General features: G+C 42.1%; 1 protein-coding gene across 1 annotated transcript in view; it reads left to right on the top strand.

Moving 5' to 3' along the window:
* LOC124594028 (bone morphogenetic protein 8B-like) overlaps positions 1-27646 on the top strand; it is a 149762-nt gene that overhangs the window by 13485 nt on the left and 108631 nt on the right. Inside the window, exons 2-3 of the mRNA XM_047132380.1 lie at positions 20342-20513; positions 24980-25125. Of these exons, the coding sequence (XP_046988336.1) occupies positions 20342-20513; positions 24980-25125 (318 nt within the window). The remainder of the gene's footprint in view (positions 1-20341; positions 20514-24979; positions 25126-27646) is intronic.

Here is a 27646-nt window from a genome sequence, read left to right as displayed (position 1 = left end):
AACTTTATCAGCTGCTCTTGGCCATAAATCATGACGGTCTTCAGTAATTTCCTTTCCTTTTTCTGTACCTGGTGGTATTTTTATTTTGTGATTATGGCAGTGACAGACGAATGGCATCAGGTACTACGGGTAAGAACGTCTCATCTTAGGAGGCAATCGAGAAGTTTCTTGATCATGTCGCTCAAATGCGAGAGGACAGTTTAGTGTTGCACATGGTATCAGAGAGGTTAAAGGCAAGAAGAGAAGAAGGGAACAGTCCTGTGTTAACTTTTCTTTGTCTGTCCTAGATACCAAGCCCCTAGTTAGTAACTCCTTTTTCAGACAAATCACTAGTGGAAATTTTGACTTTTGTAGATAATTAATTAGCTACAAAGGTGGAGGAATAGAATGATGAGAAATTATTGTTCGTGGCTGGAATAAAGTCGACAGGGGATACTAGGGCAATGTGATGTGCCATGAGAAGTTGCGAAACGCTTGATCCTTCCAGGACATGCAGTAAGGACTGTTGCAACGGTAATTTAAAGACAAAAACAGTCCATAGAAAGTTCTGTTGACCATATTAGGAAGGTAAACATTAATACTTACGAGCTGATATATAATGACAACACCAACAAGGAGGAGTTTTCCAGATGAAATCTCCCGAAAAGTGCGAGTAGAATTTCGAAAGTAGTGGTGACAGTGACAGCTTTCGCAGAAATAGATGTGGTGACCAGAACTAGAGAAAAGAAGGTAATTTTTAATGCAGAGACCATGTGCTACAGATGTGGTCAGCCTGGTCACATTCAGTATAATTGTAGAAAGCTTTAGTGTGGTATGTGCAAGCAAATTTCACACCCACAATGCGAATGTCAGCGTAGGTCTCCACAAACACAGGTAATGTGGTCGCATATTAGAGTACGTACCAGGGCGTTACACTAGGTAAGAAACGGTGAGGCAACTGCGGGATTTCATGGTAAATGTGAGCACAGGACACCGGTGTGCGGAATCGATGGAGGATTATTGTTTGACCAGCTATGTAAGAGGAAAGGTCTGTAAATTTTTCCGGCATACAAGATCGCAGGTATCCGAGAAAGCCAGGGTGTATGTACTTGGTGTACAGAATGTGAGCCAACCTTTTGTATATCACTAAGCGACTATATACCAGAACCCAGAAACCAATAACAGTTGCAGGCTATCTATCGAACAGCCTCCAGGGGCAAAAAAACTTCATTTTAAATATTTCGCTTAGTTTTTGACTGAATTTAAACATTTAAAATGCTGTCATAATCTACGCGTTAAGAAGTATAACCTGATGTCAAAAGTTTAACACAAGAAGACAAGTACTCCACTTAGAATATGTGTGTGCATCTTGAGGCAGTATGACTAACGGCACGCAAATGCCCAGACTTTATTCATCCAGTATATAAGAATGAGAGCACTTAGCGACTTCCAGCAAACTTTAGACATAATTTCAAACATTCAAGGAACTTTTTCTCGCTGACAAGCCCCACAAAATGACGAAAGGAAAAGCGTCTATCGCTTACTACACTTTCGGTTTTCATGCAATAAAACTTCAGCGTCACACACGCCGCTTTAATTTATACTGCTTTACTACCGAACCCATTCGCAACACAGTTTGCAGACAGTATCCACACATACCACTGAAGCTACCTCCAAAATTGTATCATTGTTCGACTCACAGTTCAGGAGTTATGACGTCGAAGACGGTCACGTGCGTGCAAGACTAACTTGTGCTTAAAATGACGTGCAGTAAAAATTTAACATCGGGGATAACGTTTTATTGTCTCTTTACCACTAAATCTATTTCAATGCACTTTGCAGTGTCCACGCTGATCACTGAATGTAAATGCAAAATTATATCACTGTGCGACACACAGTTCAAGGGATATGACGTCATAGCCATTGGGATGCTACAAAACTTGCTTTTGCTTAAAATGGAGACTACATTAATCCAGTGTTTCATAATGAGAGCACTTGGCGACATCCAACAAACGTTAAGCGTAATTTCAAATCTTCTCTAAACTTTTTTATCTTTCGTATGCTTAACTTGAAATATTTAACACATTAACTCATTTGTAAAGTAATCATATGTTCTCTTAAACATCGGGGATGTATTGGTTGTACACTAAGTGGTGTAGGTAGCGGTAATATTCATTCAGAGTGAGAGGGAAAGACATCCGGGCTTGCGTGGAACTACACTATCCAATCAAAAATATACGGCCATCACTATCTAATGCGGATTTAATCACATGACGCGAGAGAGGGCCCCTACAGTGTAAAAAGAGGTGAGGACTATTGTATTGCCGGCCGGGGTGGCCGAGCGGTTCTAGGCGCTACGGTCTGGAACCGCGCGACCGCTACGGTCGAGGGTTCGAATCCTGCCTCGGGCATGGATGTGTGTGATGTCCTTAGCTTAGTTAGGTTTAAGAGTTCTAAGTTCTAGGGGACTGATGACCTCTGCAGTTAAGTCCCATAGTGCTCAGAGCCATTTGAACCATTTTGAACTATTGTGTTGTCAGTAGAAGAGCAGTAACAGGAGAATGGTTCAGTCAGGAGAGCGAACTAACTTCTATCGTGAAGTATTCATTGAAAACCACCTGAGTAACAAATTCATCAGGGATCTAAAGTTGCCCAAATCGACTGTTGGAGACGTGAATATGAAGTGGAAACGCGAAGAAACAAACACAGGTAAACCAAGACAACGCAGATCTCATGTAACGACGGACGGGGGCCATCAAGCTTAGCGGAGGATGGTTGTTAAATAGTCACAAGAAATCAGTGTAAGGAATCACTCGAGAGTTCCAAAATGCTACCAGCAGTCCAGCTAGCACAGTGACTGTTCACTAAGATTCGAAAAGAACGGGGTTCAGTGGTCGAGCAGATCCTCGTAAGCCACACATTTGTGCATCAATGCACAGTGAACCTTGAGAGTGGTGCAAAGATCATCTCCACTATTAAGTGAATTGGTGTGATGGATTATGCTATAGCCTGTGACAATCCGATGGAAGGGATTGGGTTTGGCTAATGCCTGGAGAACGTTACCTGCCATCATGTGTAGTGCCCAGAATGAAGTACAAAGGAAGTGGTGTTACAGTATAGGGGTGTTCTTAATGGTTAGGATGTGGTCCCTTACTGCACTTAAGAAAACGCTACATGCAAATGCATGACAATCCATCCTTTCATAAAGAGTATCTGTGAGGCAATGGTTTGTACCAATAACAGTCCTGAAATTGACTGACCTGTCCACAGTCCCTACCTGAATCCAAGGATAATTTAGAACGTCGTCTTCACTCCCGACTCCAGAGTCCAACATCTTTATCTTCTTGAGCAAGAATCAGCTGCCGTTCCTCAACAGACATTCACACACCTTACTGAAAGCATCCCCAGTAGAGTGGAAACCATCATAAAGGAGAAGGGTGAACACATTCCTATTAAACACCATTACTAGGGATCTAGATACCTTTGATAAGGTAGTGTACGTCCTTAAGTTGTCAATGGCTGTGTTGTCCTACTTGGACGGGATTTTCTGAGTATATATAACAAAAGTCGATCTGGAATGGTGCATAATAGAGTTGGATTGGACATTGTCCTGTATATGTGTTACTCCCAGAAACACCTAATGGCACAAGGAATGCCCCAGACGTCGGGAAAGCAATCTAAACTGTGTGCACGGACCCTTAGAATCAACTTGCGGGATAAAATACCGAAAGGTGCAGGGAACCTAGCCAGGCTAGCTCTAGGAACAGATCTGCCAGTTAATACTTTGTGTATAGTAGAACCCTTGGCAGAAAATGAGGAACTGGACAAGGAACAGTGTTCTGTACCTTATAGTTTATCATATATGCAGTAGATTGTCGGAACCCGGATAGTGCCAGTCAGGCTCGATAATTTTGGTTCAGTGGAAGTGGAGCTAACACGAAATGCGCTGATAGCTAACGTAGAAGTGGTGGAGGAAGAAGAATATTCCACATCATCTCCAACAGGTGACAAAAGAATTTATAAATCAACAGCTCTATGACGAGGAAACAGAAGATAGTACCAGACCAAGAGTGGCAGCAGTAGCAACTGAATCAGAAAAAAAGCTGTGTACCACGTAAGGCCTACAGATTTTTGTGACTATCGTTATTTAAATCAACTTAGGATCACAGATGCGCCCCCCCCCCCCCCCCGGTCCCCTCCCCCCAATAACAGACATCACAGAAACTTTAGATAACCTCTCATAATGCGATTATTTTATGACCATGGAATTGTGAAGGTTGGTTCGATCAGTCGCAGGTAGCGCCGGAGGGCCGACCCAATATCACATTTATTACCAATACTACCAAATTCTATTCGGATTGAACATATTTTTAGTAAAGGCCTGAGCGTGAAGAAGACAGAGATTAAAAATCTTATAAACTCATTGAGACAGTTAATATTTCCGCCATTTATCTGTATAAGCTATAGTATTTTAGACTAAATACCCTTGGCATCATGCTGGACGGTGATCTGTGGACACACTCGCGTAGATGCTGGTAAATGGTTGTCGCTTGACAACAAGAACAAATGTAAGGGGCCATGCAGTGATACAAAAATACGAAAACTACAAAAATTAGGAATATCCGACTGCTATTTACATGAAGGAGTATAGCATGGGTATTATTCACGTAACTTTAAGAAATTATAATAACTGTCGTACACTTCTCAACGTTGTCATTGTCTTACAAAGCAATCTTTATAAAGTGTCGTAATACAGGGTGATTCAAAAAGAATACCACAACTTTAGGAATTTAAAACTCTGCAACGACAAAAGGCAGAGCTAAGCACTATCTGTCGGCGAATTAAGGGAGATATAAAGTTTCATTTAGTTGTACGTTTGTTCGCTTGAGGCGCTGTTGACTAGGCGCCAGCGTCAGTTGATGCTAAGATGGCGACCGCTCAACAGAAAGCTTTTTGTGTTATTGAGTACGGCAGAAGTGAATCGACGACAGTTGTTCAGCGTGCATTTCGAACGAAGTATGGTGTTAAACCTCCTGATAGATGGCACTTGTCTGTCTGTAACTACCTGAACGTCAACTTCCCGAGGCGATGGATCGGCCGCCAGGCAGCCCGTGACAGAGCACTTCATCACTGGCCTCCAAGAAGCCCTGATCTTACCCCCCGCGATTTTTTCTTATGGGGGTACGTTAAGGATATGGTGTTTCGGCCACCTCTCCCAGCCACCATTGATGATTTGAAACGAGAAATAACAGCAGCTATCCAAACTGTTACGCCTGATATGCTACAGAGAGTGTGGAACGAGTTGGAGTATCGGGTTGATATTGCTCGTGTGTCTGGAGGGGGCCATATTGAACATCTCTGAACTTGTTTTTGAGTGAAAAAAAACCTTTTTAAATACTCTTTGTAATGATGTATAACAGAAGGTTATATTATGTTTCTTTCATTAAATACACATTTTTAAAGTTGTGGTATTCATTTTGAATCACCCTGTACAGTACTATCAGATTCTCATGAATACCACGAAAGACGGAACGTGTAAGTATTCCAAGCATATTATTGTTTATGAGAAAGCCCATAAAAAACTTGACACAACGTCCTCAAGATGAAAGATTGGGTCTGGATAGTTAGGAGTTATTTCTGAGGAGTACAGTAAATTAAGCACTCCCATAAAGGAAAAGAGACGGGGAGCGAAATCGGATTGCTTTCTGAAGGAGTCTTGAGTGATTTTTGGAAACCGTGTAAAGCCTAAACCTGAATGGCCAGAGGGCGATTTGAACCGCGGTCCTCCAGAATGCGAGTCCTTTGTCTGAACCACTTCGCTACTTCATTCGGTAACGAGTATGGGAATCAACCACCAAATTTTTAATACTGGATATTTAGGAGCTGTTCTGGTGAGCGCTGCAATTTACCGCTACTTGAGACGAAGAAAGACAAGAAGACAATAGGTAATGGATGTGATCGGTATGTGTGAACAGGGTGTTACAAGGTCATGGCATGTACCACTATGACATAATTCCAAGTGTATATCTGCTTCAATAAACTTCAAGTCAGAACTTGGGTATCCCTACAAAAACAGACATGGTGGACACTACACAATGGTTACTATAAATTCGTGTGTACTCAAAGGTGTGCTCTGTGTCAATCTGGCACAATATTTGCAAAACATCGTTGATGTTGTAAGTGGAAAAAATGCTGTGTCCTTTTGTAGCACTAAAATAAATATGTAGTGAAACGGAATCTCTGCACAGAAGCCCTTAAGATTGCCACAGCAGTGACTTTCGAAACATCGGGTTTCCTATATAGTTGTTTTAGTGTTACAAAATGACGCGCTCTAGTAACAAAAAGGGTAGTATTCAAATCGTTAACGATGAAATCCAGACCATTCGAAAGATCGGTGTTCCGGAACAATAATACACATTTAAGAGGCACATATAATCTTACTATCACTGGATTACATCCAAAGTAATTTATTTCTACACTTTAGAAAACAGTTAACTCGCTCCTGGTGTAGCATTTCCCGCCAAAGTAATATGCATACAACTTTTATTCTATGATCCAATCCTCTAATTCTTATTCTAACGAAAGCATGCATTGGATAGCTCATGTTGCGCCTCCATTACCTAGTCCTAGACCATTCTTCGTCTGGGGCCCGCCAATGATTCACGAACGCAATTCTACGGAAGTATGTACCGATGATGTGTACGAATACCAAAAATTTGTCCCCCATTCTAAAATACAGCTACAGTTGAGACGTCGTAAGGAGCTCTCTGGCAGCTCGCCAGCTTGCCATCGTTCAACAGAGAAGCGCAAACGGCAGTGGGCGCAAACAGGAGCCGTCTAAGAGCTGTGACAACACCGAGGCGTTGCCAGGGAAACGTCTACAACAATCGTGCAATAGTATTGGTTGAGTTAGGAGCACGAAGCTGCCGCGCCACGTCAACTGCAACTATCAATGATCCACTTAACGCCTACTCAACTATAGTTTTGAAACATTGGAGTGGAATAGATATATAAAGAAGAACATGAGAAAAGATAAGAATATAGTTACCACTGAATGCAGTAGCAGACAAAAGGCATTACGTGGAATTGTAGAGAAACTGGCTAGAAGAAGAAGAAATGTAACTTCCTGAAAAACTTCCTTTAACTAGGTCAAACGCTTTTACCAGAATCACATAACTAGAGGCTGCAATCGTTTTAGGACGTCATTTTTCAATTCAGTTTTGAAGTTGTAGTACGAGTGCATTCAGGTCATAACCAACATAGACGCGATAAAGATAACTGAAAAGTTCAGTGAATCAGAAAAAAGAAACGAGACGTTGAATTCAGTATTTTCAGAGTTATTAGTAGAATAAACAATCTATAGCTTGCTGAAAAGAACAGTAAATGGAGAAGAATGAGAGCCAGAGGAAATATAAGAGGTGTTACAAAACAAAGGTAAGAGAACACGCTAAACAAAGAACTTCTCAAATGTTACTGGTAGAATGTAAAAATTATTTCATGAAAATTCTTTTTCAGAACGACAATAGAAAGATAATAGTAACGAAGAATAGCGAATAATGAGAAGAAACACAAGACATTCATCACGGAACTGGAAGGTTTTGTAGAATAAACGAAGGATTTATGTTGCCGAGGAAACTAAATCGCACAAACTAACTCATGTAGAGAAGGACAACGAAAACTGTTTAGGATAAACAAAAACAAATTTTTTCACCAAAACCTATCAGTTTCAAGAACAGACGTGGAATTAAACGGACAGATTCACGCGTCTAAAACTAGTTTATCTTTTTTTTTGAAGTAGAGAACGAAGAGTTAGGAGGCTAGAAGAGCTTAAAATATCCTGTGTTAGAAGGATTTTAAAAATTAAGTATCTTAGATTAAACCCGTAACGGCACAGAAAATTTAAGGAATGAATGCTGCTGACCCGCAGTAATTACTGAGATTTGTCTTGGATCATTTTGGGTTAGTCCATTTGTTGATGGAGGATCAGCGCTGTACTAAAGTGGGCGAAGAAACTTGAAACATATAACGCAGAACATTAAATAAATGACAGGAACGAGTACTAAACAGTCGTTTTCCACATAAATAGCCGACCGCTGTGACCGAGTGGTTCTAGGCGCTTTAGTCCGGGACCGCGCTGCTGCTACGGTCGCAGGTTCGAATCCTGGGTCGGGCATGGATGTGTGTGATGTCCTTAATTAGGTTTAAGTAGTTCTAAGTCTAGGGGACTGATGACCTCAGCTGTTAAGTCCCATAGTGCTTAGAGCCATTTGAACTTTTTTAATTCGTCATTTCAGAACGACTTCCAAAGTACGCAAACAATGACAATGCTCAGTCACCGTCTTGCGACAGTGAAGATGTTGAGATCGTAAAAATGAAAATAGGATACTACTTTTCGTCACAGGTATTCGAAACATGCTTTTTCAGTAAAATGCAATACACAATGAAACTATATTGGTGAATGAAAGATGAATTATTCTTTTCCCTACAGTACTATCAAATCCAGCTGTGTGTTATGTAACTGTGTAGTACGTACATACGTTATTTAAGACATTTACTTTAACTGCCCTTTTAAATGTGTTGGTTTTAGTAATAACGTTAATCTTCGTGGGCAGCATATTGCACAATTTGAAAACCCTAGTAGAAAATACCGTTTGAAGTTTTTCATTTATTTTTCCTTGGTAAATATACGTTAACGTCAGAAACCTGTGGGCGAACTTTTTACTGTTGGTACCACGTAAGGTGACCGCAGTCATCATCACCGTATGCAGCCTCGCATTAATCCCGTATTTAGAAATGGCCGATTACGACGCCAGGAAAACGCAATAATGTATACTTTGGAGACTTTAGTCAGAGAGATTATGTTGTTCAGGTCAGCACCTAAGTCATAGGCCCAATCCCCGTCCGAACTGTTTTCCCTTTCACTCATTATTACCATCTGATCATCCTTTGTAAAATTCATATATGAAAACCAAAGGTCATCAATCACATAGCCCTGCAATCTGTTTAAATGTGCTGGTGACACGATACTCGGTACATAACAACATTTGCTGCAACTGAGGGCCTCCTCGGCTCGCCCATGCACTCGTACTTTCCTCTTCCTAACGTTTTCACCGAGCGAGGTGGCGCATTCGGAAGAAGGGTGGTTCAAATCCCCATCTGGCCGTCACATTTACGTTTCCTGTGCTTTTCCTATATCGTTCAAGGGAAGTGCAGAAATGGTTGCTTTGTAAAGGACGCGCCAAATTTTCTTCCCCATCTTTTCCTAATCCGAGCTTACGCTCTCCTCCTAATAATCCAGTCGTCGACGGAAGCTTGAATTCTAACATTCCTACCTTCCCTCCCAAACGTTTTTCATATCTCTACGCTTCCCAGTCACGCATCTGATCTGATGCATATTTTCTATTTTTTTTATTGTCTTAGGCTCGTTTTCAGTTGACTCTGGCAGCTGGCGAAACTTAATTATTGTGTGTACAATAAAGATTTATAATCGTGTTCATATCCTCACAAAATTTCGATCATCTTACAGCTCCCAACCACCCACATCACCTCTCGTACCCTTCATCTACATTTACTCTCTGCTTGATGATTTCAGCTGTGCCAGAAGGGACAAGAATCTTCCTTAGCGTTCTTAATTTAAATTGCTCATCCTATAGGTCTAAAGTCTTCGGAGAGATCATCTCAGTGTTTTACAATAATCACTCCTCTGCATCTCCCCCCCCCCCCCCCCCCCCCCCGTCCCTCCAGTCAAATTATTAACCAAAGTCACAAATTGCTCTTCCTATAGGTCTAAAGTCTTCGGAGAGATCATCTCAGCGTTTTACAATAATCACTCCTCTGCATCTCCCCCCCCCCCCCCCTCCACCGTCCCTCCAGTGAAATTATTAACCAAAGCCACAAAAAATATCACCACCCATTTTACAACGATAGTACCACACATTCCAGTCATGGTCAGTAATTTCAAACGTAGAATCGAGGACAAAATTTTATAATTTAGTGAATTAGTTACAAATGCGAGTTCAGTAACGTCAGGTAGATGTACATAAATGGTAATTACATACAACGTTTTCTGCCATTTATTTTTATTTAATTTTTTAGGAAACTAGGGAACAATGTTTTATGACACATTCTGTAATTTATAGATGGGAAATTAAGCGTAAGTCACTAGTCACTTGTAACGGCATTTCAAACAACACGAGTATTTCGCAAAATATACAGCCTGTTATCAGATCTTCATTTGTGTGTCAAGAATAGCTGTTATTTCGTATTCCCCTAGAAAACATACTTAAACTATGTTCTATAAATTCTTATATATTTAAGCATTATAGCCATCCACCTGTCTCATTTGAATGGCTGGCTCTGAGCACTATGGGACTTAACATCTTAGGTCATCAGTCCCCTAGAACTTAGAACTACTTAAACCTAACTAACCTAAGGACATCACACAACACCCAGCCATCACGAGGCAGAGAAATTCCCTGACCCCGCCGGGAATCGAACCCGGGAACCCGGGCGTGGGAAGCGAGAACGCTACCGCACGACCACGAGATGCGGGCTGTCTCATTTGAAAGCAATCTTTGCAATGAAGTAACTTTAGTTACTGAGGATTGTAAATAACTTGCACATCTTCCTTCCAAGCGATTGCACGTTACAACCACAAAATAACTATATGTTAACTACAGTTGATAGTGATAGCGTCAGTGCAATGGTCCCAAAAGACATCTGACACTGTGAAATGAGAAATACCTAATGTCTGGTCCTCAGCCACAACAGCTCACTCGTCAGGTAATGACCAGTACGTCCAGATCAATGTTATTAATCACTTCGTCTTAAACTGAACATCGTAATCTTCCATTATAACAAAAAAACGACGAGTGATGACTGCCTAATTTTCCTATCTACACATATGTAGGTCTGGAAATGACGTATACTTATACACTGTCGCCTATTACATAAACTAAAAGTTTCGGTATTCTCCTTTTTCCAAATGTTGCTGTCAACCTTTAAGAAGAAGTCTGTTTTCCTTGGTAGACACACACAGGAAATAACACTCACTAAAAATGCGATATTTTGTAGTAATGGCACTCTATTAAGTATTCCTGGGAATGAGCTGTAGTGAAAAGTTTTGAATTCATTTGGATTCCACTTGATTTACAGAAACATTTTATGCACTGTGCCACTGACGTGAAAGATAAGTACTGATTGCAATCTTCTCTTTAGCTTTGCCAGTACAAATTATGTGCAGCTGAAATATCTTTTGACGTAAATTTTTATATTTATGGCGCTGCACTTTTTCATACACCCCCTTTTTATAATGCCGATGTAATTTTTCCGTGACTTCGCTATGTCATTTGAAGTGAATGCCAAGAAGATTCCACAAACAATCTAGAGATATTCTTTAGCATTATTTATCATTCCTAGTATGATTCATCTTTAATGACTACGGCGATGACTACTCAATATTTCTGTTTCTTACTTCTCACTGTCGTATAAGACTAGCAAAATCGACCCATAGTTTTGATGCATTTATTCAGTGTGTCGCTACGTCAGGTCTATTCTACAACAGTGCAAAGAATATGCTAGTCACTACTAGCAGGTTACTTGAAGACTCTTATATCGAATTATTACACGGAACTTCCAGTTGCTAAATGGAACGTACTCATGACGGTTAGTATTATGTCTACGAAGCTTTTGGCTCACAGATGTATCTGTACCGTCCTCGTGAAATCAAACGCCCGGGTTGCCTACATGCATGGGCAGATTGACGGTAAGGGAAGCTTTGTGAAGGATAACTGCCGCATGCGAACACTCATGCATTTTGCTCCCCGAATCACAGGCCAGTATTTTACCACCAATAAAAATAAAGCATCCAATCAGTATGTACCCCAGAGCCGCCCATCCTATTCTCTGTAATCCACTTGGCACACAAACACGACATTCGGTGGTTCTTTGTACCCAGCTGATGCTAGACAGAAAGGACCCTCTCAAAATTTAGTGCCTTAATGTTATTTCCACATCTATAATTTCTGTATTATTTATTAAACCACATAGACACTGGCACTACTGAGAGTAATTTACAGATTAGGGTACACTAGATACCCAAAACTATATGTGGTATGATTCTTGTGCCCACTTATTGCAAGGCACAATTCACCCTCATATCAAATCGCACAGTGTTAAATCCAAGTGTAAGTTGTCTTCATTATTTGTCAAAAAGTCGTCTTAGTTCGGCTAAAACCGATACACCATCTGCTACAGTTTGATGATTAGGGCACCATGTATGTGGGGAACGAAAGCTATCTCCCTGGTACTGGAATCCACAAGTCGCCAGGCACAGTGTTTGCATCATACATGAAACATAATGTAACAGACTTCATCTAGCCTAGAACATATGAGAATTTCCAATTATGTCTTTTATTTCTCGTCTAGTATTATTGTTAAGATATTCCACATCCTCTTGCATATACGATGTCAACTCTTCCCCACATTCTAGCAGAATTTGGGTATAGAACTTCAAGTTTACTAATTTTAATAAACAAATGATCATTAAATGTGGTTATTCAGACTTTTCTGTTGCTAATGAAAAAACTTGATTTAGACACAATGTAATCATCATTTTTAAAAAGAGCCCAACGTCAATGGAAATTTATAAGCACTTTGTTCGAATATCTCCAATCTAGTAAACGTCCTAAGACCCATTTGTTTTTCTGCGAGTACACCACCATATCGTCACTTCCCACTGTATTTACAGTAAAAGATGATACCTGTGTTTAAAGTAATCTGTAAGCCTTGTTTGCCCATCTGCAATAGCTTGTTCTTCTTCTAGTAGCAGATTACATTCTTCTTTTGTAGCAATCATTTCTGTCAAATTGTCCAGTTTACATTTTTACTTTGACCTCAACCACTTCCAGTTTTATTTTGTCTACATGTCACACTTTAACTGCACTTAAGGAAAAACTTCCGTAGTAGGATACAGTATAGGTCTGTTCCATACCTTGCTTCTTTTTCTTAAGAGTAGGAGAATAACATTATCTGTGGGAACTAATCCTTCTTCAGCACTACCTATATTTATATTGTGGAGAACAGTGTGCTTGATTGAGAAAAATACGTTTCTCCTGCTTTCACATAACACTTATATCTTTGTGGGAGTCTGTATCAAGAATTTTCGAACAGCTTGTTGTTGTTGTTGTGGTCTTCAGTCCTGAGACTGGTTTGATGCAGCTCTCCATGCTACTCTATCCTGTGCAAGCTTCTTCAGCTCCCAGTACTTACTGCAGCCTACATCCTTCTGAATCTGCTTAGTGTATTCATCTCTTGGTCTCCCTCTACGATTTTTACCCTCCACGCTCCCCTCCAATGCTAAATTGGTGATCCCTTGATGCCTCAGAACATATCCTACCAACCGGTCCCTTCTTCTTGTCAAGTTGCGCCACAAACTCCTTTTCTCCCCAATCCTATTCAGTACCTCCTCATTAGTTATGTGATCTACCCATCTAATCTTCAGCATTCTTCTGTAGCACCACATTTCGAAAGCTTCTATTCTCTTCTTGCCCAAACTAGTTATCGTCCATGTTTCACTTCCATACATGGCTACACTCCATACAAATACTTTCAGAAACGACTTCCTGACACTTAAATCTATACTCGAGGTTAACAAATTCCTCTTCTTCAGAAACTCTTTCCTTGCCATTGCCAGTCTACATTTTATATGCTCTCTACTTCGACCATCATCAGTTATTTTGCTCCCCAAATAGCAAAACTCCTTTACTATTTTAAGTGTCTCCTTTCCTAATCTAATTCCCTCAGCATCACCCGACTTAATTCGACTACAATCCATGATCCTCGTTTTGCTTTTGTTGATGTTCATCTTACATTCTCATTTCAAGGCACTGTCCATTCCGTTCAATTGCTCTTCCAAGTCCTTTGCTGTCTCTGACAGAATTACAATGTCATTGGCGAACCTCAAAGTTTTTATTTCTTCTCCATGGATTTTAATACCTATACGAATAGCTTATAAGGACATAATCAACACTATAGGCAGACAGAATATATTTTATAATCTTTTGTCTGTCTTGATTATCTGGGAGGTTTACTTGTACTACAGTCACTTTTGTGTACTCTTTGTTACCGCAGTAGATAAATTGGAAAATATTGTTAAATATCAATCTGCAACTGTGGTAAGCTATCCGATATTTCATACCACATAAAAGCTATTGGCACAGAGTACAGTGTAGCATATTGTAAATACTGATTGTTAGCTTTCAACATACAGGCAATGTTCCACAGGGCCAAGCACACCATATATTCTGTAGTTATAAATCTTAGCGTCCAGTCTAGTAATATCATGTTCTTTAGCAACGGAAGACTTAAAAGTTTCTTATAGATGCCTATCAGGCACACTTTATAAAATCGAACAGACTTAAACAACTCCATATTATAGAAATTATTCCTGTAAGTGGAGATAGGGTGTTATGTGTGCATAAAAGAAAACTGGAAATAGATGACGTCACAGTCAGATCGTAAACCGGACAATGTTATGAAAAAAATAACAGTGCCACAAAGGAAGAACATAATCTTATTGGAAGAAGAGCAAACCATTGCAGATGCTCAAAAAAGGCTTTAAACACAATACATGGGAAAATCCGTATACTAATAGTGAATACAAGATGTCAACATTTACTGTAAATAGCACGGAAATGACCATATGTTGGAGTACCCGCAGAGTGCTCGCGTATCATGTCGTTTTTGGAAACCCAGAATCTACTCTGTAGGAATCAACATGGATTCCGGAAACAGCGATCGTGTGAGACCCAACTCGCTTTATTTGTTCATGAGACCCAGAAAATATTAGATACAGGCTCCCTGGTAGATGCTATTTTTCTTGACTTCCGGAAGGCATTCGATACATTTCCGCACTGTCACCTGATAAACAAAGTAAGAGCCTACGGAATATCAGACCAGCTGTGTGGCTGGATTGAAGAGTTCTTAGCAAACAGAACACAGCATGTTGTTATCAATGGAGAGACGTCTACAGACGTTAAGGTAACCTCTGGCGTGCCACAGGGGAGTGTTATGGGACCATTGCTTTTCACAATATATATAAATGACCTAGTAGATAGTGTCGGAAGTTCCATGCGGCTTTTCGCGGATGATGCTGCAGTATACAGAGAAGTTGGAGCATTAGAAAATTGCAGCGAAATGCAGGAAGATCTGCAGCGGATAGGCACTTGGTGCAGGGAGTGGCAACTGACCCTTAACATAGATAAATGTAATGTATTGCGAATACATATAAAGAAGGATCCTTTATTGTATGATTATATGATACCGGAACAAACACTGGTAGCAGATACTTCTGTAAAATATCTGGGAGTATGCGTGCGGAACGATTTGAAGTGGAATTATCACATAAAATTAATTGTTGGTAAGGCGGGTACCAGGTTGAGATTCATTGGGAGAGTCCTTAGAAAATGTAGTCCATCAACAAAGGAAGTGGCTTACAAAACACTCGTTCGACCTATACGTGAGTATTGCTCATCAGTGTGGGATCCGTACCAGATCGGGTTGACGGAGGAGATAGAGAAGATCCAAAGAAGAGCGGCGCGTTTCGTCACAGGGTTATTTGGTAACCGTGATAGCGTTACGGAGATGTTTAGCAAACTCAAGTGGCAGACTCTGCAAGAGAGGCGCTCTGCATCGCGGTGTAGCTTGCTGTCCAGGTTTCGAGAGGGTGCGTTTCTGGATGAGGTATCGAATATATTGCTTCCCCCTACTTATACCTCCCGAGGATATCACGAATGTAAAATTAGAGAGATTCGAGCGCGCACGGAGGCTTTCAGACAGTCGGTCTTCCCGCGAACCATACGCGACTGGAACAGAAAAGGGAGGTAATGACAGTGCCACGTAAAGTGCCCTCCGCCACACACCGTTGGGTGGCTTGCGGAGTATAAATGTAGATGTAGATGTAGAAAATGATGTCTCTGAGGACGTTCACCACTTTAGAGGATATCCTGTGTTTATAAACTACCATTCGTGTTTGGATCTGCTGAAAACAGATGGTTACACTGTGCCTAAATGTGGTGGTCTCATCATTGTGCAGCTGTCACTACAAAAACCATTTGCAGAGTTTAAAAGGGGTGGAATCACTACATTTAGTTATCATCGTCTGTGTGTACATTCTGATAGAATATGAGGAAGAGTTCACAACGTATACATAAGAGGATTACTATGCACGAAATAAAAGGAAAAATGAAAAATTCGCAAGTGTACTCCTCTAGAAGAAGCGTTGTTCATTATTTTTCATGTATGATACATCATTGTGTCCAGTGTTATTTGGATTACAGTTATGTGGAGAATGTCTCTGACTGCTGCATATGGTGTGCCCAGTGATTTGATTCTAGCAGTTCTTGTATCGGTTCTAGCCTGACTAGGTTTTGACAAATAATACAGACTACTTCGGCTTTGAAATAACTGTCTCGCACTTAATTTGATGGGGAATAGAACCTTGCACCAAGGGGGTACAAAGATCGAATGACAGTCGTGTCGATTGCCACCTGTGGTATAGAGAACGAGATGGCCGACTCTGGGGATAGATACTGATTTGTTGTTTAATTTTTAATGGCAGATGAATACTGGGCTGTGATTGGTGAGTAAAATAGTGTGCGCGTTTGGCTTAGGAGCTCTCTGATCGACTACTCCAAAGAAAGAGGCACAGGTGAAGAAAGAGTGAAAAGTGTGTGTGTAGGTGTGTGTGTGTGTGTGTGTTTTTGTATGAGTATGTGCACGTGTGGATGGTACTAAGATAGTATGGCGCTAAGCTTATAAATCATGAGCCAGGAGCCACATATACAGGATGGAGAAAAACTGTGTAACGAAATTTTAACTCTGGATAGCTGGTGCCAGTAGGAACCAGAATTACTCATGTTGTGTAGGTCGACAACGAACAATTTTTAAACTACGGAAACTTGGCGCCACGCGCTCCGATTGGCCGCGGAATTGTCCTGTTGCCGGATGTTCTGGGCTACACATTACCGCGAATGCTTTCCCTGCCAGAGATCGTGATGTATATCCAACGCGGACCGCACACTCGATGGTAGCGCGACAGCCTTCCACTCCGGGGGCGGGCATGGAGGGGAATCTGCCGGGGTCCCGATACATCCATTGTATTTTCGTGATAAGACATACCGGGAACAAACCCATAAAAAACTTTCGGAAAGCGTTTGACTCGGTGCCCCACTGCAGACTTCTAAGGTACGAGCATATGGGATTGGTTCCCAAATATGTGAGTGGCTCGAAAACTTCTTAAGTAATAGAACCCAGTACGTTGTCCTCGATGGTGAGTGTTCATCGGAGGTGAGGGTAACATCTGGACTGCCCCAGGGAAGTGTGGTAGGTCCACTGTTGTCATCTTTTGGATAGGGTGGATAACAATGTGCGGCTGTTTGCTGATGATGCTGTGGTGTACGGGAAGGTGTCGTCGTTGAGTGACTGTAGGAGGATACAAGATGACTTGGACAGGATTTGTGATTCGTGTAAAGAATGGCAGCTAACTCTAAATATAGATAAATGTAAATTAATGCAGATGAATAGGAAAAAGAATCCCGTAGTGTTCGAATACTCCATTAGTAGTGTAGCGCTTGACACAGTCACGTCGATTAAATATTTGGGCGTAACATTGCAGAGCGATATGAAGTGGGACAAGCATGTAATGGCAATTGTGAGGAAGGCGGATAGTCGTCTTCGGTTTATTGGTAGAATTTTGGGAAGATATGGTTCATCTGTAAAGGAGACCGCTTATAAAACACTAATACGACCTATTCTTGAGTACTGCTCGAGCGTTTGGGATCCCTATCAGTTCGGATTGAGGGAGGACATAGAAGCAATTCAGAGGCGGGCTGCTAGATTTGTTACTGGTAGGTTTGATCATCACGCGAGTGTTACGGAAATGCTTCAGGAACTCGGGTGGGAGTCTCTAGAGGAAAGGAGGCGTTCTTTTCGTGAACCGCTACTGAGGAAATTTAGAGAACCAGCATTTGAGGCTGACTGCAGTACAATTTTTAAAAAAATGGTTCAAATGGCTCTGAGCACTATGGGACTTAACTGCTGAGGTCATCAGTCCCCTAGACTTAAAACTACTTAAACCTAACTAACGTAAGGACATCACACACATCCATGCCAGAGGCAGGATTCGAACCTGCGACCGTAGCAGCAGCGCGGTTCCGGACTGAAGCGCCTAGAACCGCTTGGCCACAGCGGCCGGCAGTACCACTTTACTGCCGTCAACTTACATTTCGCGGAAAGACCACAAACATAAGATAAGAGAGATTAGGGATCGTACAGAGGCATATAGACAGTCATTTTTCCCTCGTTCTGTTTGGGAGTGGAACAGGGAGAGAAGATGCTAATTGTGGTACGAGGTACCCTCCGCCACGCACCGTATGGTGGATTGCGGAGTATGTATGTAGTTGTAGATGTTAGTTCGCGTACAGAAAGTCATTTACAAATTGTGTCGGCCCTGAAAAGGGTCTTTTTTCTACCTAGGACATAGTTTACTTAAAGCAGGTGCTAGAACTGGCGACCCTCTGACGCGACACAAGCTTGGTAACGTCGAACGCTGTTTTGCCAAACTCCTTCAAAGATTATTGGCATTGATCTGATGTGATTGGCGGCATGTTGAATTAGATCAATTGATTCCTCTTCGTTACTAGATGGTTTGCGTCCGGGTGGGTGAACTAGAACCTTGAAGAATGCCCACAGGGAAAAATCTAGTGGCTAGAGGTCTGGTAATCGCCTGGGTCATGTCCCTAAGAGCACCTCTGCCAATTACCCGACCGTCGAAGAGTTCATTTAATATCCGCGCACAGCAAGACTGTTATGTGAGGCGGCCCCATCACACTGCATCCACATTCGTAGCCGTATGTCCAGGCGAACATCTTCCAGCAGACCAGGTGGAGCTTCTTGCAAAAAGTGAAAGTAATTTGCTCCGATAAGTCTAGGAAGTGGGCGGACCGGACCAATCAGATGGTCACCCATAATGCCTGCCCTAATGTTGAGCAAAAATCGTTCCTGGTGTCCGTGAACGTACGTGACGTGACGATTTCCCCTTGCCCAGTAATGAACGTTTCGAGAGTTGTAAAGGCCATCCCGATGGAAGGTGCACTCGTCGGCAAACAACACAATGGCGGGGAACAAAACCCTGGCCTGTGTTCATAGTCCGCCACAGGAGTTAGGTCTTGTACAGGGTGGAAACTAAATGGATGCTGGCCGTCATCCCTCAAAATCTCCCAGACTAACCGATGAGTAATCCCCATGTCGTGTCCAACCGCTCGAATACTTGTCGTAGTTGCTTCCCCGAAGCGCTCGAGAACAGTCTCTTCAAATGCAGTATCCCGTTGTGTTCGAGGTCTTCCAGCATCACCATGATATCCTGCTAACAAACCAGTTTCGCCATGTCGCCGGTGAATTGCTGTAAACGTTTGCGGTTGTGGGTGGCGTCTTGCCGGGTACTGTCCCTCATTCAACCATCGAGCTTCATGCGCATTACCGTCGACTAGTCCATAAACAAAAACAATATCTCGTTTTTTTTCGAAAGAATACTGAGCCACCATACTTACTGTATGACTAAATCGCAGGTGGCGTTTGTGCGCTGCGAAGCGAAGCTTACGTGTGAATGCCTCTGACGTGTGGTGGAGATAAACAGCGTGACCTATTCGACACTTGTGCGTATCACGTTGCGACAGTGACAGGGCGAGAGACGTTTGTATGTGTGAACCGACAACCATAGTGCTGCCCGTCAGCCGACGAACGGCAACAGGGCAACCCTACGGCCAATCGGAGCGCGTGGCGCCAAGTTTCCGTAGTTAAAGAATGGTGCGTTGTCGACCTACACAACATTAGTAATTTTGGTTCCTACTGGCATCAGCTATCCAGGGTTAAAATTGGTTACACAGTTTTTCTTCATCCTGCATATACTACTACTGTTCCATCTAATACAGGCAACAAGAAATGTCTGGCTGCTGTACTACGCAAGTGATTTCACATATTTTAATCAATTAACTCACATTTCATTTTTATTTACCGAAAATACGTGTACCGTTATCCATATAACGACAAATACTGGTTACGGAAAGCTCCATGAATGTCCCCACGTTACATATTTGAAAATGGTTTAACAGCAGTTTCCTAAAAATCTGAGTTCATTAAACATATTGGACAGCAAAATCTTTATTAGTTGTGGTTGAATAATGTTAAATGAGTCATCATGTTCCACAATAATGCTCACGAAACCGTAGTGTACAGAAATTCCCGTATCACCGATATGCCGACGAGCGATAGCATGCAACAGTCAGGACCGCTGTAAATGTTACAGGTACTGGGAGTACCTCTGGCGGACGGTCACCATGGGAGCGCCCACTCTTCGCGACCGCAGGCAGCACCAGAATACATGACGAGGCTGTACCACGCAGTCGTCGACGAAGACGGCGTCTCCAGGGCGCCCAATCCTTACAATGCACGTGTAGTGCGCTGCTTTCTGGAACGCGGTCAGTACTTCAAGATACGGCACAACTTACTGTATGGTCTCCAGTGTTTATTAAATCCCAGACACGTAATTTTAGAAGATTCTCTTTCTTATAATCAACTTCGCAGGCGCATTGCAACACGCACCCTCCTTCTTATGAGTCACAATCGAAGCGTAGAGCGTCCTAATCTTAAGAGATGACAGCCACCTGAAATATAAATCGTACACATTCCCTTGGATCAAAACGAGACAGTTTATAAAGGGTACAAACCAAGTCGTTTACAGTACGGAATCAAAGGGCAAACACTTCTGGTACTTAATAACAAGCAGCCTAAAAAAAATGTTCATAGTTACACACCCAGTTTTATTTTAACTAAGTTACAAAAAAAAAAAAAAAAAAAAAAATAAAAAAAAAAAAATAAAGCTTCTGTCTTGCACAACTAACAAAACCACTGCTCAGTATCATTACAAGAACAGGGCATCATTGCACACACTGGTCGCACCAACATTAGGACCGACGACAGCGCGATCGCCGGAATCCGTAATTCACAGTTTTTTCCTCTGAGCATGTGAAACCACAGTCGTAACTGACTAGTACGTCTTGAACACTGAACATAACAGGGTCTTCATGCTAAGGTGACAGATTTTGCGTCTTCGTGCAATAGAAACTAGGGACCCCCGACAGAGTGAGGCAATACTTCGTTGTAATGCATGTATCAACGTTTATGGGCACCAGTTTGAATCGTTTCTCAACTGCGCTTTCAATGAATGAACACCGTGCGTCCAAGTGCTGACTTAGTCGCAGCTAATACGGACGCCTTTGACATTTTCTTTGCTGCATTAAAATGCCTGTTTAGAACCCCTCCCTCTAACACCGGTTTTGATTTTGTCGACAACTTATGAACACTCAGAATATGTATTGTGACTGACTTTTTTAAAATTTTATTTTCCCTGCGTACTGGCTTGTGTGGCAAATGGGGAACTAGTATACAATTTAATGGACGTATCTACGAAATGACTTAGAAGCAATATTTGTCCCTGAAAAGACGGACGGGAGCAGTTGGAACCCGCTGTAATTGAAACCCAGGTCCTACAACTTTAATAGCATTATGGACGCTGCCAAGCAGAACGTTCTGAAGACCTTTAATCCAAGAACCTCTGATAAAGCTAGGTGCAAACTGAGACGCATATAGCGCGTGTGGCGCGACGCAGCGCAGCGCGCGTTTTTATAAATTCACAGGTTCAAATGGCACCACGCAGATTGGGAGCTGACGCGACACGCGCCTCCGCCAGGTCGAGCGACGTGGTTGCGGCACAGTTTCTCGCGCCTGGCCCCACGCGAGCACTGCGGGAGGGGTGTGGCAGGGAGCGGGAAGGCAGTCCTGCCATATGCTCACTTCGGCTTGGCGCATATGGGCAGTACTACCCGTCCTAAAAATACAGCCTTGTGGTATGCTGAATTTTATTACCACTGAGTAGTGTTTCGTTTTTCGCCGTTCAAGCGCTCCATTTATTTTCGTTAGTGCGTAATAGTTTTCAGTTACGAGTATCTGTGCAGTTCTTTTTTTTTTTTTTTTTCTTCTTTTGAACAATGCACAGTTCAGCAGCTGGTGAGCCATTAACCACTGGGATTATATCTTCTGCCTCCACTATGTTTTCAGATCGTAAGAAGGGACAGACGATTCGTCGTGAGGGTAGTGAATAAGGAAGTAAGGAATATTATAAAATCACGTGATTTAGAAGCAAGGCAGGAAAGTAAAACAAGGTTACCTACTTGCTGCCTGTTATACTGATGTATCTCTACGATCTGTTGCAAAAAGGCGAAAAGGTGTAATTTCCACAGATATGACCACTTTTTGCTTCTGGTAATAAGCGTCCAAGATATGAAGTACGTAAAGTTTCACTATCGTTACTTGGATATGGATGTAATAAGAGACATTATACTATGTACATGTAAACATCATATTTCCACTGAAAGTTAGAAACAGTCGAAAAGCAGTCACAAATAACAATGTTTTAATTGCCTCGCCGTGATGAGAAAAAGCATTTCAATTGTTGCATACACATTGTCAGCATTAATAAACTAATTATTCAACAGGCTACACAAATGAAAAATATGGTCGGTATTTTTACGAAAGGAGGAATATCCTAAAAGAGTGTGGTGATTAGATATATTTAATTTGTTGAAATACTGCTGACAAGGGCAGATCTACTTTCATGACAATGTTTTTCGAACTCCAGCTCACAAGGCACACATGGTTAGCTTGTACATTCCAATCGCGCGGATTATCGTCCGCTGCTGACAATACACTGACCATTGTGTTGTGCGACAGATCAATGGTTTATTTTTCTCAGTATCAACTATTTTATCCGCGATCACACATTGTAAGTTTGCCAAGCCGTAAATGAGTAACCAACATCTGGAATGTGCCTATCATTCGGCCTGAAGGAACGCTCATAATTATTTTAATACTGCTCAGATCAAGAGAAGGAACAAAATCCTTTGCTAACCTTCCATTCCAGTCGCTTATTGTTAAAAAAAATACGATGGGTTACGGGGATTCATCCAAATTACCAGCAGAATTGGCAATTTATTTTTGTGTGAGTTGTTAACCTTTTCTCATTCGAAGAAGCATCACCATTTATGAGTAACGGCCACATCCCTCTTGTTGGCAGGTTTAATTGTTCTTCCTTTGCCAAAACACAGTATAGTTTTGCACGTATTCATCTTAGCTATTGCGACACAATTCTGAAACAGAGTGCCTCATTAAACAAGCAATTGGCAATCACCAGCTTACGAGAAACCTCATAGTGTCGGTTTGCAGTAACATAAGAGAAGAAATTTCATGTTTATTTTCATACTCGCTAGCTGTCGATAACTCTTAAAAATTTAGTCACTGGAGTGAAAAAAATAAAACGGAAAGTGTAAGTAGTGATATATCACCATAAATGAGAAAGTTCCGTGAGTTTACGAACTGGCAAAATACTGTCCTCCTTGTGTGCTATCATTCACCAAACTTTCGTTGCGATGTCTCGAGCGGTTTAGGAGATGTGAGAGATTAGCGAGTGTTTCATTCTCGCGGACGTGAGATCGGAAGTGAGAATGCTACATAGGATCCATTTTCTCGAGATCGGAGGTAGACAGAGACCTCCTCCCACGTCTAAACAAAAATTCAACATGTTAGCTAAGTTTCATACGCAGCAACATATGGTGTAATACGCACCGAACGCAAAATCATAGCGACCCTTATTTTTCATTGTAAACGTTTCGAATTTTGAGTAGCGTTTTACTAAAACGTGTATACCACAATAAGTATGACAATTAACGAGATGCTTCGTTTCTGTCAGCGCAGGGCGTCGTCAACTGGCCCGTGCAAATACGTGTACGCGTCTCAATATGCGTTGGACCCCCGCGACATGTGCGGAACGTGCGCGTCGCGCTGTGGTGTCGTGTTGCGTCTCACGTGCTATACGCGTCTCAATTTGCGCTTAGCCTAAGGATTTAATCCAGAACACTGGTGCAATGCCTGATGATTAGGAATTTTATCCCTTATGGGCCAAACATTGGAGGATTTTTTTTTTTTTTTCCCCGGAATGAGATTTTCACTCTGCAGCGGAGTGTGCGTTGATATGAAACTTCCTGGCAGATTAAAACTGTGTCTGACCCAGACTCGAACTCGGGACCTTTGCCTTGCGAAAGGCAAAGGTCCTGAGTTCGAGTCTCGGTCTGGCACACAGTTTTAATCAGCCAGGAAGTTTCAAATTTTTTTTCTTCAAACCGGCTGGCTCTTGAGTCGAGGGTCACACCACACCACAGAATCTACCAAGATGCAAAGAAACTACAGGTCTTTCTTGCACTGTTGCTGTAATATCAGCGAAATTTCTTCTTCCAGAATGATAACGCCCGTACTCACAACATCTACCACCACCTAATGTGCTTTCGTCATCTTTACTAGCTTCCACGATAATCATATCTTTTCCCAACTGAGCATTTGTGAGATATAACTGTAACGTCGCCTTATCCGATCTAAATTATCAGTCATATCGCTTGACCGATTACGAGAACATGTGAAAATATCACAGGATATTATGTCGCGCGATGACACTGCTCATGTCTTTGATGGTCTTCATTCCAATACTCACTTTATTTCAAGAAATACCACGATACTGAGATTGTTGTGCAAGTAAATCTGTTTACACACACACACACACATACACACACACACAAACCATTTCCCATTTTCGGTTAGTCTCGTAGTTACCAAATACTGTCTAGACTTCCAAACGAAAGTGACGAGCAAATTTCTAAGAACGGGAGGGACTAATAAGAATACACACGAAAAAATTTTGATTTAATTAAAAATTCGTAATATGCACACAGTAAAGAACTTTCTTCCATCATATTAATGAAGCTGGATACCACTCTTCCATTTACTTCCTCAGTGTGTGTAACTGCCTAAATGTTAGTAATACTGTTGTTTGTTGCAGGGAGCGAGCGAGAGGATGTATTCCTGTTCAACGTGACGGCTCTGCCCGCGGGAGAACGATTGTTGCAAGCGGAGTTACGAGTTTACCGGCTGCGACATAACCTCCGGCACTCTCTCCAGAGTAACGACGAATCCCACGAACTTCTGGTCAGTACGAACTGCACGTCTTCGCTATTGCTACTATCCTTTTCGGGGGAATCCTGACTGAAATCATACCCTCTACTGAGTAACAGCGAAAATGTTAGGAACAGAATCATCTCGTACACGACTCCCACAGATTTTTTGACGTCGGCAATTTGTTGCTCACGTCGACGTGTAGTATATTGGGTATGATCTCCACCTGATGAAAATGTGCACTAATTATCATATGATAAGCTCAAAGAAGCTACATTTATGCATCCAGGCTGTTGTAAGAAAGTCATTAAAATAAAGCCTGCTAGTTTTGAAAATGCTGCTCCCACATACTCCAGTGCTATTGGAATGTCATCCAGGTATCTACCACAAAAAGGAATACATTAACGAGCTGTTCTAGGTATTTCTGGAAGATCGTAGTAACATTAGTCTGTTACAACAATACAAGCGAAGAGGTGTATATAGTACTAGGAACTGTATCTCTGCGTCCATGAATAACTACACTTCAGGTCTATTTTGGAAAAAGAGTGGCCCCTGGCCAGTTTTGCTAGTAAAGCCTCCACTCGAGGAATGGGTTGCAAATCTACTTCCCGAAACCCAGTTTCGCCAACAAAAGTTCAGAGATTTTTCAAGAACATTTTATGAGTATTTTGGTACGTGATTCGTTACAGAGTAATAATGTAATTATGATTTATTGCCGGCCGGTTTGGCCGTGCGGTTCTAGGCGCTTCAGTCTGGAACCGCGTGATCGCTACGGTCGCAGGTTCGAATCCTGCCTCGGGCATGGATGTGTGTGATGTCCTTAGGTTAGTTAGGTTTAAGTAGTTCTAAGTTCTAGGGGACTGATGACCACAGATGTTAAGTCCCATAGTGCTCAGACCCATTTGAAGCCATATGATTTATTCCATTTGTTTCCCCAATTATCTATGTTTCTGTGTAAATCTATAAATACGCCTGTATATCAGTGTCAACAAAGAACGAACGCTGTTGGGAAAACGAACCCGAGCCATACTGAATGGAAGCGAAACTAGATGGTGCCAAGAACGGCGCAACGGGAAACGAACATCGACCACTGCTCGTCGCTGACCTGCTTGCTAAGCAACCCAGCAGAAGTCGCTCCTCCCATACCATCAGACTTCCGTGTGTCAAGTGTCAATATGCTGCCGTGGGCCACACTTTGGGAACCCCGACTTGACCAACTTTCACGTCATGACAGCCACCCCAGTCATTGTCTCTATGCCAGAACATTTCCATGTGACAAATAAACGTGGACACTTCAGCACATATCAGTCAGGAGAAGCTAAATTTAAACCCCTCCTGGACCAAACATCATCATTAAACAGGTGGGCACCAACGTGACGTGCAATCTGTGCTGGCCAATGCCATGTCGATGACACGGCCATCTCTACCGTCACCAGGTTCCGGACCTCTGTCTGACGCCTAACGTCCGGGTGCTCGGGCCCTTCGCTCCCTTCATGAGACTTCTACACGGAGCATCAGCTTTCATTCCCCTGCTGAGGTATCATAAAGGGCTCCCATTCCCCGCACAGCTGGGCGAGGCACAGCCTGACATATTCACAGCAGAGCAGCTACACTGGGCCAGTATATAATGGGTCAGGTACCGCGAACCTTACCTTGATACAGCCACCGCAGTGGAGGCGCACAGTCAGTGCTATCACTAACTAATACGGGTCTGGAGACGCTGTGGCGTGTATTAGCCTCACTCGCCATCGGTTCAAGCAGCTTCCAAGTCTAATGACTGTAAACAAACAATAATAAAGAAATAGCTACTTGTGTTTATGAACTGCCTTCTGCTGTTGTTCCTGCATCCATCTTCAGCAGAGAACCGTCGCCCACACCCAGACATCCCTGAAGCTCCATCACAATTGACGTCAGAAGCGTGCCTCCTCTTTCGGCCGGATTATAATTGTACCTAATTATAACTGGACTCAGAAAAACTGCTGAAGATGGCAATGGACGAACCAGAAGACTGTAGCCAGTTGTATAGTTCAGCAGCAACCATGTCCTAGGCAGCAATATCAAGTGCTGCTTTCTGAGTTTTTTTGAGCCTGTATGATTGTTTACCTCCTTTCTTCATCCTTTTCATTTTATTTTGGTTGTACTGGCTGCTTGTTTTGATATTAAGTAGGCAGTACAGATAAACAAGGTTTGGCTCAAGATGCGATACAGAACGTGATAAATCAAGTAGCACAGTTGAAGATACAATTAGGGCAACTAATGGAGGACATGAGGGAATGGTCACATGCTAGTGCACCTATCCTTAATACTAGCGCCGCTTCGTTGATCACTCCACTTTCCGGAAAATCAAGGGCAGAAGTCTTTGTGTTTTTGATAGTATGGATACAGCTGCTACGTTATGAAATTGGAGTTATGAACTGTTACTGAGTGTAGCTAAAGTCAATACGATACGCTAGGACGTATGTTATGTGCCACGCGAAATTGCGACAGATATAGTCATTTAACGCCTTCAGGGAGGGTTTAGTAGTGATATATAGAAGGAAAAAAGCATCGAGAT

The sequence above is a fragment of the Schistocerca americana genome, chromosome 2, assembly GCF_021461395.2.
Source record: "Schistocerca americana isolate TAMUIC-IGC-003095 chromosome 2, iqSchAmer2.1, whole genome shotgun sequence".
NCBI classification, from domain to species: Eukaryota; Metazoa; Arthropoda; class Insecta; order Orthoptera; family Acrididae; genus Schistocerca; species Schistocerca americana.
This window is presented reverse-complemented; position numbering and strand designations above follow the sequence as displayed.